A 14,040-nucleotide genomic window follows, 5' to 3' on the forward strand; every position below is an offset into this window, starting at 1 on the left:
CCACTGAATGGTCTTGACACCGTTGCTGAAAATCAACTGACCACATATAGGAAGGTTTATTTCTCGGCTCTCTATTCTATTGTATTGGTCTTTATGTCTATCCTTATGCCTATACCCACTGCTTTGATTGCTACCTTTTAAGTTTTGAAATCATTAGGGTGTGTTCTCCAACTCTTTTCTTTTTCAAGACTGTTTTGGCTATTTAGGGTCCACTAACATTCCATATGAATTTTAGGATGGGTTTTTCTATTTCTGCAAAAAATGCCAATGATATTTTAATAAGGACTGTGCTGAATCCGTAGACTGCTTTTGGTAGTATTGTTATCCCAATACTTTTATAGTTTTCAGGGTGCAAGTCTTGCCTCCTTGGTTAAATTTATTCCCAAATATTTTATTCTTTTTGATCCTATTGTAAATAAAATTTTCTTAATTTCCTTTTTGTATTGCTCATTATTAGTGTATACATATATAATTTAATTTTGCAGCTAATGTAACGGAGTTGCATCCTGCAACTTTGCTGAATTAATTTTATTAGTTCTATTTTTTTTTTTAAGATTTTATTTATTCATTCGACAGAGAGAGAGACAGCTAGCGAGAGAGGGAACACAAGCAGGGGGAGTGGGAGGGGAAGAAGCAGGCTCATAGTGGAGGAGCCCGATGCGGGGCTCGATCCCAGAATGCCAGGATCACGCCCTGAGCCGAAGGCAGACGCTTAACGACTGAGCCACCCAGGGGCCCCTAATTTTATTAGTTCTAAGAGGCATTTTTGATTTTGGTGATCATGTCATCTGCAGAAATAGTTTTAGTTCTTCCTTTCCAATTTAGATTTAAAAAAATGTTTGGCCTAATTGCTCTGGCTAGAACATCTGTGCTATGTTGAACAGAAGTATAGAAGTGGCGGTAGTTGGTATCATTGTCTTGCTTCTGATCTTAGAGGAAAAGCTTTCAGTCTTTCATCACTGAGTATGATGTACATTGTGGGTTTGTCATATATGGCCTTCATCATGTTGTGGAAATTCCCTTCCTAGTTCTCTTCCTAATTTACTGAGGTGTTTGTGTTTTTTGTGCGTGTGTTTTATGATGAAAGAGTGTTAGATTTTGTCAAATGCCTTTTCTGCATCAACTGAGATGATCAGGTGGTTTTTCCCTTCATTCTATTCATGTGGTGCACTACATTAACTTCTGTATGTCTATTCTTACCCGAATTTCATACTTTTCAGTTATAGTAGCTTGACAGTAAGTTTTGAAATCAGAATGTGTGAGCTCTCCAACCTTTTCTTTTGTATTTTCATATGAATTGTTGGATCAGTTTGTCAATTTCTACAAAAGAAGTCTGCTTAGAATCTGATTGGGATTGCACCGAATCTTTAAATAATAAAGAGAACTGCAATCTTAACTAGAGTGAATTTTCTGATACCTGAACATGGACTGCCTCTCTCTATATCTAGATTTTTTTTTTAAGATTTTATTTATTTATTTGTCAGAGACAGAGAGAACACAAGCCGGGGGAGCGGCAGGCAGACAGAGAAGCAGGCTCCCCACTGAGCAGGGAGCCCGATGTGGTACTTGATCCCAGGACCCTGGGGATCATGACCTGAGCCAAAGGCAGGCACTTAACCGACTAAGACACCCAGGAGACCCCATATATCTAGATCTTTATCTTGGCAATGATTTAGAGTTTTCAGTCTACAAGTCTTACACTCCTTTGTTAAACCTATTCCTAAATATGTTATTCTTTATGAAACTATTGTAATTTCATCTGTAGACTATTTACTAGTAGTACACAGAAATATAGTTGGTATTTATATACTGATCTTGTATCTTGAGACTTTGCTGAACTCATTTACTAGCTCTATGATTTTTTTACATTCTCCTTTCCAATCTGAATGTCGTTTTACTTCCTTTTCTGGCCTGACTGCACTGCCTAGAACCTCTGATACTAATGATGGATAGAAGTGGCAAGAGTGAATACTCTTATACGCACCCCTATGTTTACTGCAGCATTATTTACAATAGCCAAATTATGGAAGCAACCACTAGGTCCAATGACAGATAAATGGATAAAGAAGAGGTGCACATACACACACACACACACACACACACACACACACACACACAATGGGATAGTATTTGGCCATAAAAAAGAATGAGATCTTGCCATTTGCAACAACATGGAGGAAGCTAAAGAGTATAATGCTAAGTTCTCTCTCTCCCTCTCTCTTGGTCCCTCCCTGCTCCCACTCTCTCTCTCAAAAAGAAAAAGAGACAAACCTAAAAACAGACTGTCACTTAACTATAGAAAACAGTTACCAGAGGGAAGATGGGTGGGAGGGATGGATGAAATAGGTTATGAGTTTACATAAGATGGCTTCTCTTGATGATATAGGAGCTGAGAGTTAAAGAATTAAGGCTTAAGCTGATTCTTAAATTTTGGGAAAACTCATACGGTTGATTAGAGATACATGAAAGGATTACCAAGGAGCAACAAGGGTCCAATTACATTCAAAAATAATTTTGTGTGTGTGTGTGTGTGTGTGTGTAAAAACATACACAATTTTCTCAAAAGCAAAAATCTATTACTGACAACTATAAAAAGCCTCTGCACAGCAAAGAATACTATGATCAAGATGAAAAGGCAATGTATTACGTGGAAGAAAACATTTGTAAACCATACATCTGGATAAAGGGTTAATATCCAAAACAAAGAATTCATACAACTCAACTGCAAAAACAATTAAGAAAGGGGCAGAGGATATTAATAGGCGTTTTTACAAAGAAGACAAACAGTTGGCCAACGGACACATGACAAGATGCTCAACATCACTCATCATCAGGGAGATGCATATCAAAACCACAAAGACATGTCACCTCACACCTGTTAGAATAGCTATCATCCAGAGGGCAAGAGATAATAAGTTGTGATGATGTGGAGAAAAGGGAACCCTCGTGCACTGCTGGAGGGAACGTAATTTGGTGTAGCCACTGTGGAAAACAGTATTGGAGGATCCTTAAAAAATTAAAAATAGAACTACTATATGATCCAGCAATTCCTCTTCTGGGAATTTATCCATAGAAAATGAAAATACCAACTTGAGAAGATATCTGTGCCCTCACTATTTACAATAGTTAAGACATGGAAACAACCTAAATTTCCATCAATTGATAAATGGATAAACAATTGTGGTGTGAATGTGTATATAAATATTATTCAGCCATAAAAAGAATGAAATCTTGCCATCTGTGATATTATGCACCTTGAGAGTATTATGGTAAGTGAAATAACCCAGATATAGAAAGACAAATACTGTGTGATCTCACTTGTATGTGGAATCTAAAGAAAACAAAACAAAAAACAAGAACAGAAAAAAAAACAAGCTCACAGAGAACTGACTGGTGGTTGCCAGAGGTGGGAAGTGGAGGGTGGGAAAAATGGGTGAAGGGGGTCAAAAGGTACAAACTTCTAGATACAATATAAATAAGTCACAAGGATATTATGTACAGCAAGGTAACTACAGTTAATAATACTGTATTGCATATCTGAAAGTTGCTGAGAGAAGATCTTAAACGTTCTCATAACGAAAAAAACAAATTTTGTAACTGTGTATGTTGATGGATGTATTAATTAGACTTGGTGTGGTGACCATTTCACAATACGTACAAATATCAAATCATTAGATTGTACACCTGAAACTAATATAATGTTATATGTCACTTATACCTTAATAAAGAAAAGAAAAAAAGAAATATACATAATTTTCTTTAGCTGGCCCTGGTTAATTTGGAATAGAGAAAAAAACTTCAGGCTATCTGAGTTGGGGTTTGACAAGCTTTCAGCATAAGGAAAGATGGTGGTGATGAAAACATAGTTAAAAAGGCTGCTAGGCAGGCTGTGTAAGCTGGAAAATGAGGCCAGAAGAGGGCTGTCCACCTTATCAACAGAAACAAAAGAGAGGGGGTTAAAGGTGAAATAGGTAGAAGGAATGAGGAGGAGAAAAAGGAAGGTGTAGTCAGAGGAAAGGAAGAATTCCAGTTTTGGGTAACTAAAAAGCCAAGGGGCTGGTAACTAGATTGGGAGTGAACAACTGTGGAGCTGTCCAAGGCACCGTTTGGGCTCCACATCTGCCAGCATGATGACAAAAGTGGTAGGGACTAACTCTGAGCTAAGTGCTGCTCCTTTCCTGCGAGAAGAGGAGAGTTCTACTTTGGACAGAAGTCCTGTAACGGATTGATATCCACCCCACATCTCAGGTGAAAAAAAAAAAAGTCACTGACTTAGAAAAGAGGTCATAAGAAACTTTCCAGAATAAAACTTTACAGGTTTATTACTTTTTTATTTATTTATTTATTTTAAAGATTTTATTTATTTATTTGACAGAGAGAGAGACAGCCAGTGAGAGAGGGAACACAAGCAGGGGGAGTGGGAGAGGAAGAAGCAGGCTCCCAGCGGAGGAGCCCGATGTGGGCCTCGATCCCAGAACGCCGGGATCACGCCCTGAGCCGAAGGCAGACGCTTAACGACTGAGCCACCCAGGCGCCCCCCAGGTTTATTATTAACAGAGATGATTTAGCAAATGTTTACGCTTTTGACCTAATAAAATTCAAATATTTAAATATAATTAAAATACAAAATAGGCAAGTAAATCTGCTCTCATTACTATAGCTTACTTGCCATAAAATCTGGGTAACAGTTTAGAATTTATACAACTTCACAGCCTGTACACTAATTTTTCATTTTCATCATTTAGTGCACTTTAAAATGAATCTAAAATTTTTAAAAAAAATTTACGTATTTATTTTAGAGAGAGAATGAGAGCATGCAAGTGGTGGGGAGGGGCAGAGAGAGAATCCTCAAGCAGACCCCCTGCTGAGTGTGGAGCTCAACATGGGGCTTGATCCCAGGATCCTGAGACCATGATCTGAGCCGAAATCAAGAGTTGGCCACTCAACTGACTGAGCCACCCAGGCACCCCTGAAGCTAAAATTTCTACTGTTATCATAAGAAATAAATAATCTGGGCTACTGAAATGTTTTTACCTTGAGTTGTGAGCTGTCCTTCTTGAGCCTGTACACAACGAAGCTCTTCAATGGTTTCCTTCAGAGAATCCCTTTCTGTTCTTAACCTCTGGAGGAACATTGAAAAGAAGGAAAGTTAACTTTAAGGAAAATATTACAACAAACTTTTTCCCATTTAACAATACTGCATATCTACTATGTGCAAGGCAATGTTATCTAGTTAAACATAAGAAACAAAAGTGTCTACTCTGTCAAATATAATTACATAAATAACATTCATTTCGTTAGACATAAAAAAATCAAACAGCAAAGACTTTAAAGATTCATAAACCATTACAAAGTAAAAACATTTTTAAAAGATTCAAAATATGCTGAACAAAAAGAATTGTGTCCTCTGTATTAATTCTACAGAAAACGATAAAGCTACACAAATTTATAGAAAGAGCAGAACAATGTATAAAAAGCAACAGTGGTAGAAAAGATAAAGATATACAAAAGAAATTAGTGGAAGTAAAAATATTTTTTTAATCTTTTATTTTAGATTTCTGAAACACAAACGTAAATCTACAATTTAAAAACAGGATCTCTTAATTTAAAAATTTATAAATAGAGGGAATTAAATATTATCTTAATTTTAGCAGTGCTCCAAACCAAAACGCCTTATACTCACATCCTTTTCTTTTTGAAGACTGTCAACTTTTTCTTTTAGCCGCTTATATTCAAAATCTAATTTATCTGCTTTCTTCGATTCTTCAGATAATCTATTTTGTAGTTCTACTACCTGATTCAGAAAGGTACCATTAATTTGCATAATTTGAAATATTAAAAATTTTCACTATTCTCTTCTGCAGAGCTATGAAAACCTCCTCCCCCAAAATACTCAAAAATATGTGTATGATATAGCAGCCTACCCCAACAGAGAGAACCAGTAACAAACATCTGCCCAGACATTATGGGTTCTAAAACCAGATCATCCAAAGTAGCAATGAACAACATTATGAAAGAACCTACAGGATGGACTTCCATTTCCTATTATACAGGTAACAAAGGAGTCTGAAACTCTTTCAGCACAAAGCCAAAAAAACACAAGGGGGAAAAGTCCAATTGCATAGCAAAGCTTACAAGAAAGTAAGGGAAACCTTCAGAGGTGAAAACTGCAGTGAGAAGTTTGTGTGGAAGCTATGCGGTACCATGAAGTACCCACTAACTGTAAATACCAGGAAACTAGAGCTCTGAATTTAAAGGAAGATGAGGTTGTTAAACCACCTTAGGCTTTAAAAGGTGCTGAGTCAGTAAACAGGTAGGTTAGGAAAAAATCCATTAGCTGGAAAAAACAGTAGGGAAGATTGCCTATCTTATAGTGAGTGCTCTGGGTTTAATGAAGTGTAACTTGAAATTTTGATTCTAACTATGGCCTGCTAATATGTAGATTTGCTTCCATTTTTACCACATGCCTTATCTGGCAAATCCTAACTCAAGCAATTAATTTAGTCTTGGTTGGTAGTGCTGTGAAATATCTGGCCTAAATGAAACATACGTTGTCTGGAGGAACACAACATCAAACCAAACGTCCAAATATTCCCGAAGAGAAAGATGAGCCAGATGAAAGTGCAAAGGCCATAAAGAAGCCACTATGAACACCAGTTAGAAAAACATTAACAGTACAACAACAACAAAATAGTAGAATAAGACCCATAAAGATTTGATTGGAATTATCAGTTATAAAATACGAGGTTTAATACATAAAGAAAATAAAGACAGAAACCTAAATTATGAAAGAAGATGATCAGGGAGGTTTGACAGAACATTCAAAGAGAACTTGTAGAAAGAAAAACACTATCATTGAAAAACAGTATATTAAGCCACAGATCAAAATAGGTAGAAAGAATTCATGCATTATAGAATTGTAGTGCAATATTTCTAGTTGTAGATTCCTTATTTATCTTGTAATTGATTGTTAATACTATCTCTGATGTTCTAAAATATGTTCAGGCATTTTTTTTTAAAAGATTTTATTTATTTATTTGACAGAGAGAGAGAGCACAAGGAGGCAGAGGGAGAGGGAGAAGCAGGATCCCTGCCGTGCAGGGAGATTGATGCAGGACTCAATCCCAGGACTCCAGGATCATGACCTGAGCTGAAGGCAGATGCCTAACCAACTGAGCCACCAAGGCGCCCCTGTTCAGGCATTCTTTTCTTCAAATAATGTCTTTCTATAATTCTTGCTGTTCTCTCTTCTGAAACTCTAATTAAAATCATCTCATTTTAATTGAACATTCTTAAATTTCACATATAGTTTCTTTGGGGTACATTTATTTTGGGTAATTTCTCAGCCCACATTCACATTCACTAATTCTTTCAACCTTATTGTGTGTTGAAAATTTCATAATAAAATGTTGGGAAGAAATATATCCAGCAAAAAAACTTGCTAGTCATTCATGGTATACAGAGATATTCTACTTCTTTGACTCATTTTAATCTAGTGTATTATTTTGATGCCCAAATCAGATCAGGAACGTATGAGATAGAAAACTTCAAGTCAATCATAGAGTAAAAAGATTCTAGGTAAAATAAACAAAGCAAATTTAACAATGCGAAAACAACAAATCCTCAGTGACTATGAGATTTAACTCAGGAATGCAAGGATGGTTTGAGTACCAACAATCTGTTAATATAATCCATCACATTAATAGAAAGGAGGAGCAGTACCGGAATCTCTCCATGGTGTAGGAAAAGGAGCTGATTAAATTCAACATCCATTTAAGATAGACAACCTGAGTAAAATGTGCTAACACTACACTGGTAAAACATTTAAAGCATTCTGTATAAAATTGACAAGAAATGGTTGCCTACTAAGATTACTTCTATTCAGAGGTGTATTACAGGTCAAACATGCTGATTAAGAAGGAACAAAAGGGTATGGAGTAGAAAAAAAGAAATAAAACTGCTTTTATTTGTATGACTTTGTACTTGTCATTGTATATGACTTCTGATGAGATACTCCACAGACATTATTAGAAGTAATATGAGAATCTGGCAGGGTTGTAAAATGAACATAAAAATCAATTTCAATCATTTAAATGAGCAACAAACTGAAAATGGTATCCTTTCTTTTGCTAATTGCAGTTATAAAATCCAAATAAGGTACCTAAGAGTAAATATAACAAAACATGTACATGACACTTAGAAGAAAATTATAAAACTTAACTGAAAGACACTGAAGACCTAAATAAATGGAAAGATGTATTCACCAATACGAACATTCATTGTCATAAAGATGTCAATTCTCCCCAAATTAATCAACAGAGTCAATGTTATTCCAATTCCCAAAGGTTTGGGGTATAAAGGAAAGGAAAAGGTCTAATAGACAGTTTTGAAAAAGAACAAGGTGTGTTATCTGTGTTATGAAATATCAGATTACTAAAAAATCTATAAATAATAATAAGTGGGGTATTGGTGTAAGAGTAGACAAATAAACTAATGAAACAGAAGAGAGTGCCAAGAAACAAACTTACATTTAAGATGGAAACTTTACGTATGTGGTAAGAAAGAATTGCAGGTCCCTGTGGAAGAGACTATTAAATAAATGCCACTAGGTTGAATGGTTGCCTACATAGACAATAAAGTATCCAATGGATCCTTAACCTAGAATCCTACACAAAAACTAATTCCATGTGGATAAGAGACCTAATTGTACAAAACAAACTTTGAATCTTTAAGAAAATAGAGATTGGCTTATACCCCTACGTAGGAAATGATTTCTTAAGACATAGAAGGCACAAATCATAAAAAGATATTTAAAGTTCATTATCTTAAAATTAATCTCAAAAAAAGTAAAGAGATTACAGACTGGCAGGAAATAAATGCAGCAAGTGTAACTGACAAAAGATTAATAGCAAGAACATATAAAGAACTTTCAGAAATCAGTAAGAAAAAGAAATAATACAATTTTAAAAATGAATAAAAGATTTAAAATGGGTCACTCACAAAAGAACTGTGATCAGTAAATATATTTGTGATTAGGGTAATGCAAAGTATAATCATGAGGAGACACTATTTGATATTCATCCAACTGGCAAAATTTCAAGTATGACAATACTATGTGTTGGTGATGATGTGGAACAACAGGAATTCATAAAAACTTCTGTTTAGTAATATAATCACTCTGAAGAACAATTTAGCAATATCTAATTAAATGAAGATACTCTAAGGAAGAAATTCCTTATAGCTGCAAAACTTTCACACATGTATAGAAGAGGACATGTTCAATAATATGCATAGTGGCACTTACAATTAAAAAAAAAAGTTAAAACATCCTGTATGTCCTTCAACAGGAAAATGGGTAAATTGTGGTATAGTGACTCAACAGGATATCATACAGTGGTACAAATGAGTAAAGCTATACCTATCAACATAAAATTTCCCCAAATATACTGCTCAAAGTAAATGATGGAGGAGTCCTTTTACTATATCATTTATATATTTCTGAACCATGTCAAAAATGTTATACATTATATATAAATGAACTAATATATATGCACCAAATGAATAAAGAGATGCATGGTAATGAAAACTACAAAAGAGCACAGTGGTTATTATAACGGGGAGGGGAAGAGTCTGTTTTATTCTTTAAGCATAGATACTTGTATTATTCTTTCACTTCTGTGGATTTTGTATTACATAATAATTTAAAAATAAAAAAACAATAAAAGGATCTGCTACAGAAACCAGTCAAAAACCTCTGGATAAGAATTAAGTTTCAATGTTAACTATACTGGAATTAAAATTAAAAACTGAGTTAAAAAAAACAAAAAAACCCCTAAGTTTCGTAGGTAAAAAACAATACTGTGAAAACAAAAGTAAGTGGATTTTTGGTAAGCCACAATGTTATAATGGAGAACTTGCTTGAAAACATCATCAAGAAACTTTGTTACTATTCTTTTTACCTGTCTCTTATATGTCTCAAGTTGACTTCGAGCTGCATTGGCTTTTCTTAACTCTTCCTCTAGACTGACAGTGTTCTGCATATACATAGTATTCTTTTCTTCTAAGAGTTTAACCTGACGCCTCAAATCACCAAGATCTTCTAGCTTCTTTTTATATGATTCCACTTGGCCTTCTAGTTTAGACACTTTATCAGAAGAATGTCTAGAATGAGATGGGAAATCAGAAATCAGAAACACATCCAGAGTTGTAAAGCTGTTTTAATAGTGCTAACCCAAGAGGGACTGCCAGAAAAGAACACATTTTAACGAAATGATAAGACCAAAGGTGATTCCAGATTAATGTTCTGTTCAGGCTAAAAAATATGACCAAAATTATAGCAAAATGTGTAATGGAGAATGTTACATAATTTAAGGAAAGCAAGTGGTGGTGGTGGTGTGTGGGAGGGGTAACCAGCAGAGTCACATGTAGCTCAAAAGCAAAATAAATTGTGCAGGGTCCAAATGATCTGGCAATTAGACTGTTATTAATGACCACAGGAAGAGTTATTTTCATGGAGTAGTGGGGGCAGGAGGTGGCAAATTTTAGGGAGTTAAGGAGACAATGTAAATTTCGCCTTGTGTAATCTAAAACTTGTTCTGGAGGGACGGAGAGAGTAATAAGTCTTTTTTTCTAAGAGGAAAGAAACCTAAACATATAAACATATGCTAAGGTGGGAGATCCAAATGTGAAGAGAAATGAAGACTGATGTAACACAGTCCTTGTGTAAGCAAGAAGTGTTGAGACCCAGAGCACTGAAAAAGGAATCAGTGCTGGACATGAGAAAGAATAACAAGTCTACATTCTCAAAGCAAAAATGAAAAGATAGGTGGGAATGCAGGGCAGTCAGGAGGTGCAGGAAGTACAGGACATGGACAGTCCCACAGTTCATGGCCCCTTTCCTTGATGCAGTAGGAGACAATGTCATCTACTGAGACTAAGGCATGGAGAGGTGTGGGGGGTGGGCATCCAGGTGAGAAGTTATGGAAATATGTACTAGCTATGACAGGAATGGGAGACAGAACTATCTATGGTGACCATCAGAACGGTGGACCACAGGTAAGAACCCAACGAAGAGTAAAGATCATGAATTTGTAGCAGGACAAAACTGTATCACTATGTGATTTTCTCTATTCCTTTTCAGTATTCAAAGAGCAGAAGTAAAAATGGCTGGAATGATCCAACAGAGGATAGATTATACAAGTGAAATGGTCAGAAAACGAGGTGGCAGGGAGTGAAGGCGCTTAGTGAGAGAACAGGCAAAGTGCAGAAAAAACGATCCAGCAAGGAAATGACGCCTCGTGGGTGTGACAGCATCCGAGGAAGAGGAAGACTGAGTGACCAGAGGACTTGAAATTAAAGAAAAGGAGTCATTATAAGAAAAGCTCCAGAGCTATACAAGTATGAAGCGATGGCTGGAGGTTAATTTTTCCTTAACATTTATATAGCATTTGCTTGCCAGATACTGTTCCAACTGTTCAGAAATATAAACTCAGTTCTGCATATAAATCTGAGATAGGTATGTGCATCATCTCCATTTTACAGATGAGAAAATGGTTACACAGAGATAAAAGAAATGGCAGCACTGGAATGTGAGCTCAGGTAGTCCAGCAGGTGTAAGTCCTCTTAAACACCGCGCCATGTTCAGAGATCCTAGAGTTTGTAACATCATTGGTAGAACTGTTTTGGGTGATGACAGGCCTGAGATTCTAACAAGATGGGAAGATTGTTTACCTAAGTACATCTATTTCATCTTTTAGAGACTGAGCTTCGTCTGCCAAAGTGGTTAGTTCATCATTCTGTTGCCGAAGTTCAGAGATTTCCTTTTCTAACTCTTCACAGCGTATACGATAGTCATCTTTGGCTGCTTCTAGTCTGTAACCAAAACAAAATAGACCAAGAAAGTACTATTTACTGTCTAACAATTCTCCTATGAACAATAAAAGGAAATAAAAAACGTGAGCATAAACTCTTGAATCTTCTGTGACCATAAGCTCTATCTCCAAGTTTTAACCGTCCTGAAAACGGATTCCACTGGTCCAAGGCTTGTGGAAACTTAACAACTGATTACCACTCCTTTATTTAGAAAATTAGATGTCAAGAAATATTTTTCAAAATACAGCACATATAATTCATTTAAAGTTTTATTTCTGTGAAATTAACATGTTCCTTGTTGAAAATTTACAAAATACAGAAAAGCAAAATTTTTATGTCATTTCTATTTCATTTTCTAGAAAAGTAATAACTAAATTGTATGCACCAGGCAATATTCTCAGTACTTTACATATGTTAACTCATTTAATACTCAAAATCTCTAGAAGGTAGGTTATTATTAGACCATTTTATAGTGGATGAAATAGAGGCACGCCCAAGGTTACAGAGCTACTAAGTGGCAAAGCCAGGATTTTTAGAATGACTAGAAAAAATTCAAATATTAGATTAACACTCATCCTCCTCTTGTTCTTAACTTTACTGAGAATTTCACATACCACGCTTATTTTACACTATTCCTTGTCCTTTAACTTATGGACTGAAGGAACTAAAATAATAAATTTAATAGTTATTGTAATAGACAATAATATTCATCAGGTTAACAATCCCGGGAAAAAGTTCATTTTAATATAGTACTGTACTGAATTTGCTCTGTTTTATTTAGGATTATTTTAGAAAATATTCATAAATGAGATGTTAGTACTCTTTTTTTTATGTTAGTATTTTTCTTTTTTTTTTTTTAATTATTTTTGCTAACTTTGATGTAAAGGTAGGGGAAAGTGGAAGCAAATGCTTATACTCCAGCTGTTATTGTCTAGAAAATTGGATTTAACTCCCCCCACCCAACTCTTTATATTTAAATATTTGAAATCTATAGACAATTTGAAAGATATATCAGTGAGTACCTGCATACCCTTTGCCAGATTCACCTATTATTAAAATTTTGTTACATATACTTTCTCTCATTCACTTAAAAAAAAAAAACAATATATATATACACATTCATTTTTTGGAGAACAATTTGAAAGGAAGATGCAGAGGTCATGACCTTTCATTCCTAATGAATACCTCAGCAAGAAGGACAATCTTTCATACATCATCATAATACAAGACAACTAATGTTAATTTAATAATATTATCTAACATGTAGTCCATATTTAAATTTCTCCAACTATAGTAAAAATATCTTATAGTTCCCTCTCCCCACCCTGAACCAGGATCCAAAGATATTTTTCACATTATCTTTACTAGTATTATCCCTTTGTCTTTCCCTTCATTGTTTTTTATAACTTTGGATTTTTTGAGTAGTCTTAGCCATCTTTAAGGATATTCTTTACTCTGATTATTTCTTCATGATTACATTCAGGTTAAGTATTTGGCAAAAATGCTACATAGGTGACACTGGGTACAATGTGGGTGGTGCTAAGTTTTGATGATTTGGTTAAAATGGTAAGTGCCAGATCTCACCATTAAAAGGTATATTGTCCCTTTTGTAATTAAAATTAAACTATGAGACTTAAATCTTAAAAGCTACCAATGCTCCAAAAAAAAAAAACAAAAATTAAAGGTAGAAGGTCACAATAAAGATGAGCCAGAAGCATTATATCTGACTATAAAGAATAATAAAGGGGAAGGGCACCTGGGTGGCTCAGTCGGTTAAGTGACCAACTCTCGATTTCAGCTCAGGTCATGATCTCGGGGTCATGAGATCCAGTCCCGCGTTGGGCTCCCTACTCTCCCTCTCTCTCTGCCCCACTCACACGTGAGCTCTTTCTCTCTTGCTCTCTCTCTCAACAAAAAAAATTAAATACTGAGATATATAAATACGTACTACTGATAAAGTATTTGAGTTAAGTGCTTCAAAATATAAATTGCAGTATGTACTGCAATGATAAAAGCATTAGACACTATTTCCTTTATAAAGAAAACGCAGGACAATTCTAAATAACACTTGCCCAAACCATACTTTAAAAAACTAGCCACAATTTAGAAACAAAAGGGTACGGTCATACTTCAATTCTACTATCTACTGATTCTGTCTTAGAAAGTCAA

General features: G+C 35.2%; 1 protein-coding gene across 2 annotated transcripts in view; it reads right to left on the bottom strand.

Annotated features, from left to right (window-relative positions):
- Window positions 1-14,040, bottom strand: part of HOOK3 (hook microtubule tethering protein 3) — a 97,873-nt gene that overhangs the window by 28,522 nt on the left and 55,311 nt on the right. For both annotated transcript variants that reach the window (XM_034647667.1, XM_034647668.1), the window contains exons 10-13: window positions 11,731-11,871; window positions 9,960-10,161; window positions 5,684-5,794; window positions 5,035-5,122 (exon numbers count right to left, since the gene is read on the bottom strand). In XM_034647667.1, coding sequence (XP_034503558.1) covers window positions 5,035-5,122; window positions 5,684-5,794; window positions 9,960-10,161; window positions 11,731-11,871 — 542 coding nt within the window. The remainder of the gene's footprint in view (window positions 1-5,034; window positions 5,123-5,683; window positions 5,795-9,959; window positions 10,162-11,730; window positions 11,872-14,040) is intronic.

This window comes from Ailuropoda melanoleuca, chromosome 18 (genome assembly GCF_002007445.2).
Source record: "Ailuropoda melanoleuca isolate Jingjing chromosome 18, ASM200744v2, whole genome shotgun sequence".
Classification (NCBI taxonomy): Eukaryota; Metazoa; Chordata; class Mammalia; order Carnivora; family Ursidae; genus Ailuropoda; species Ailuropoda melanoleuca.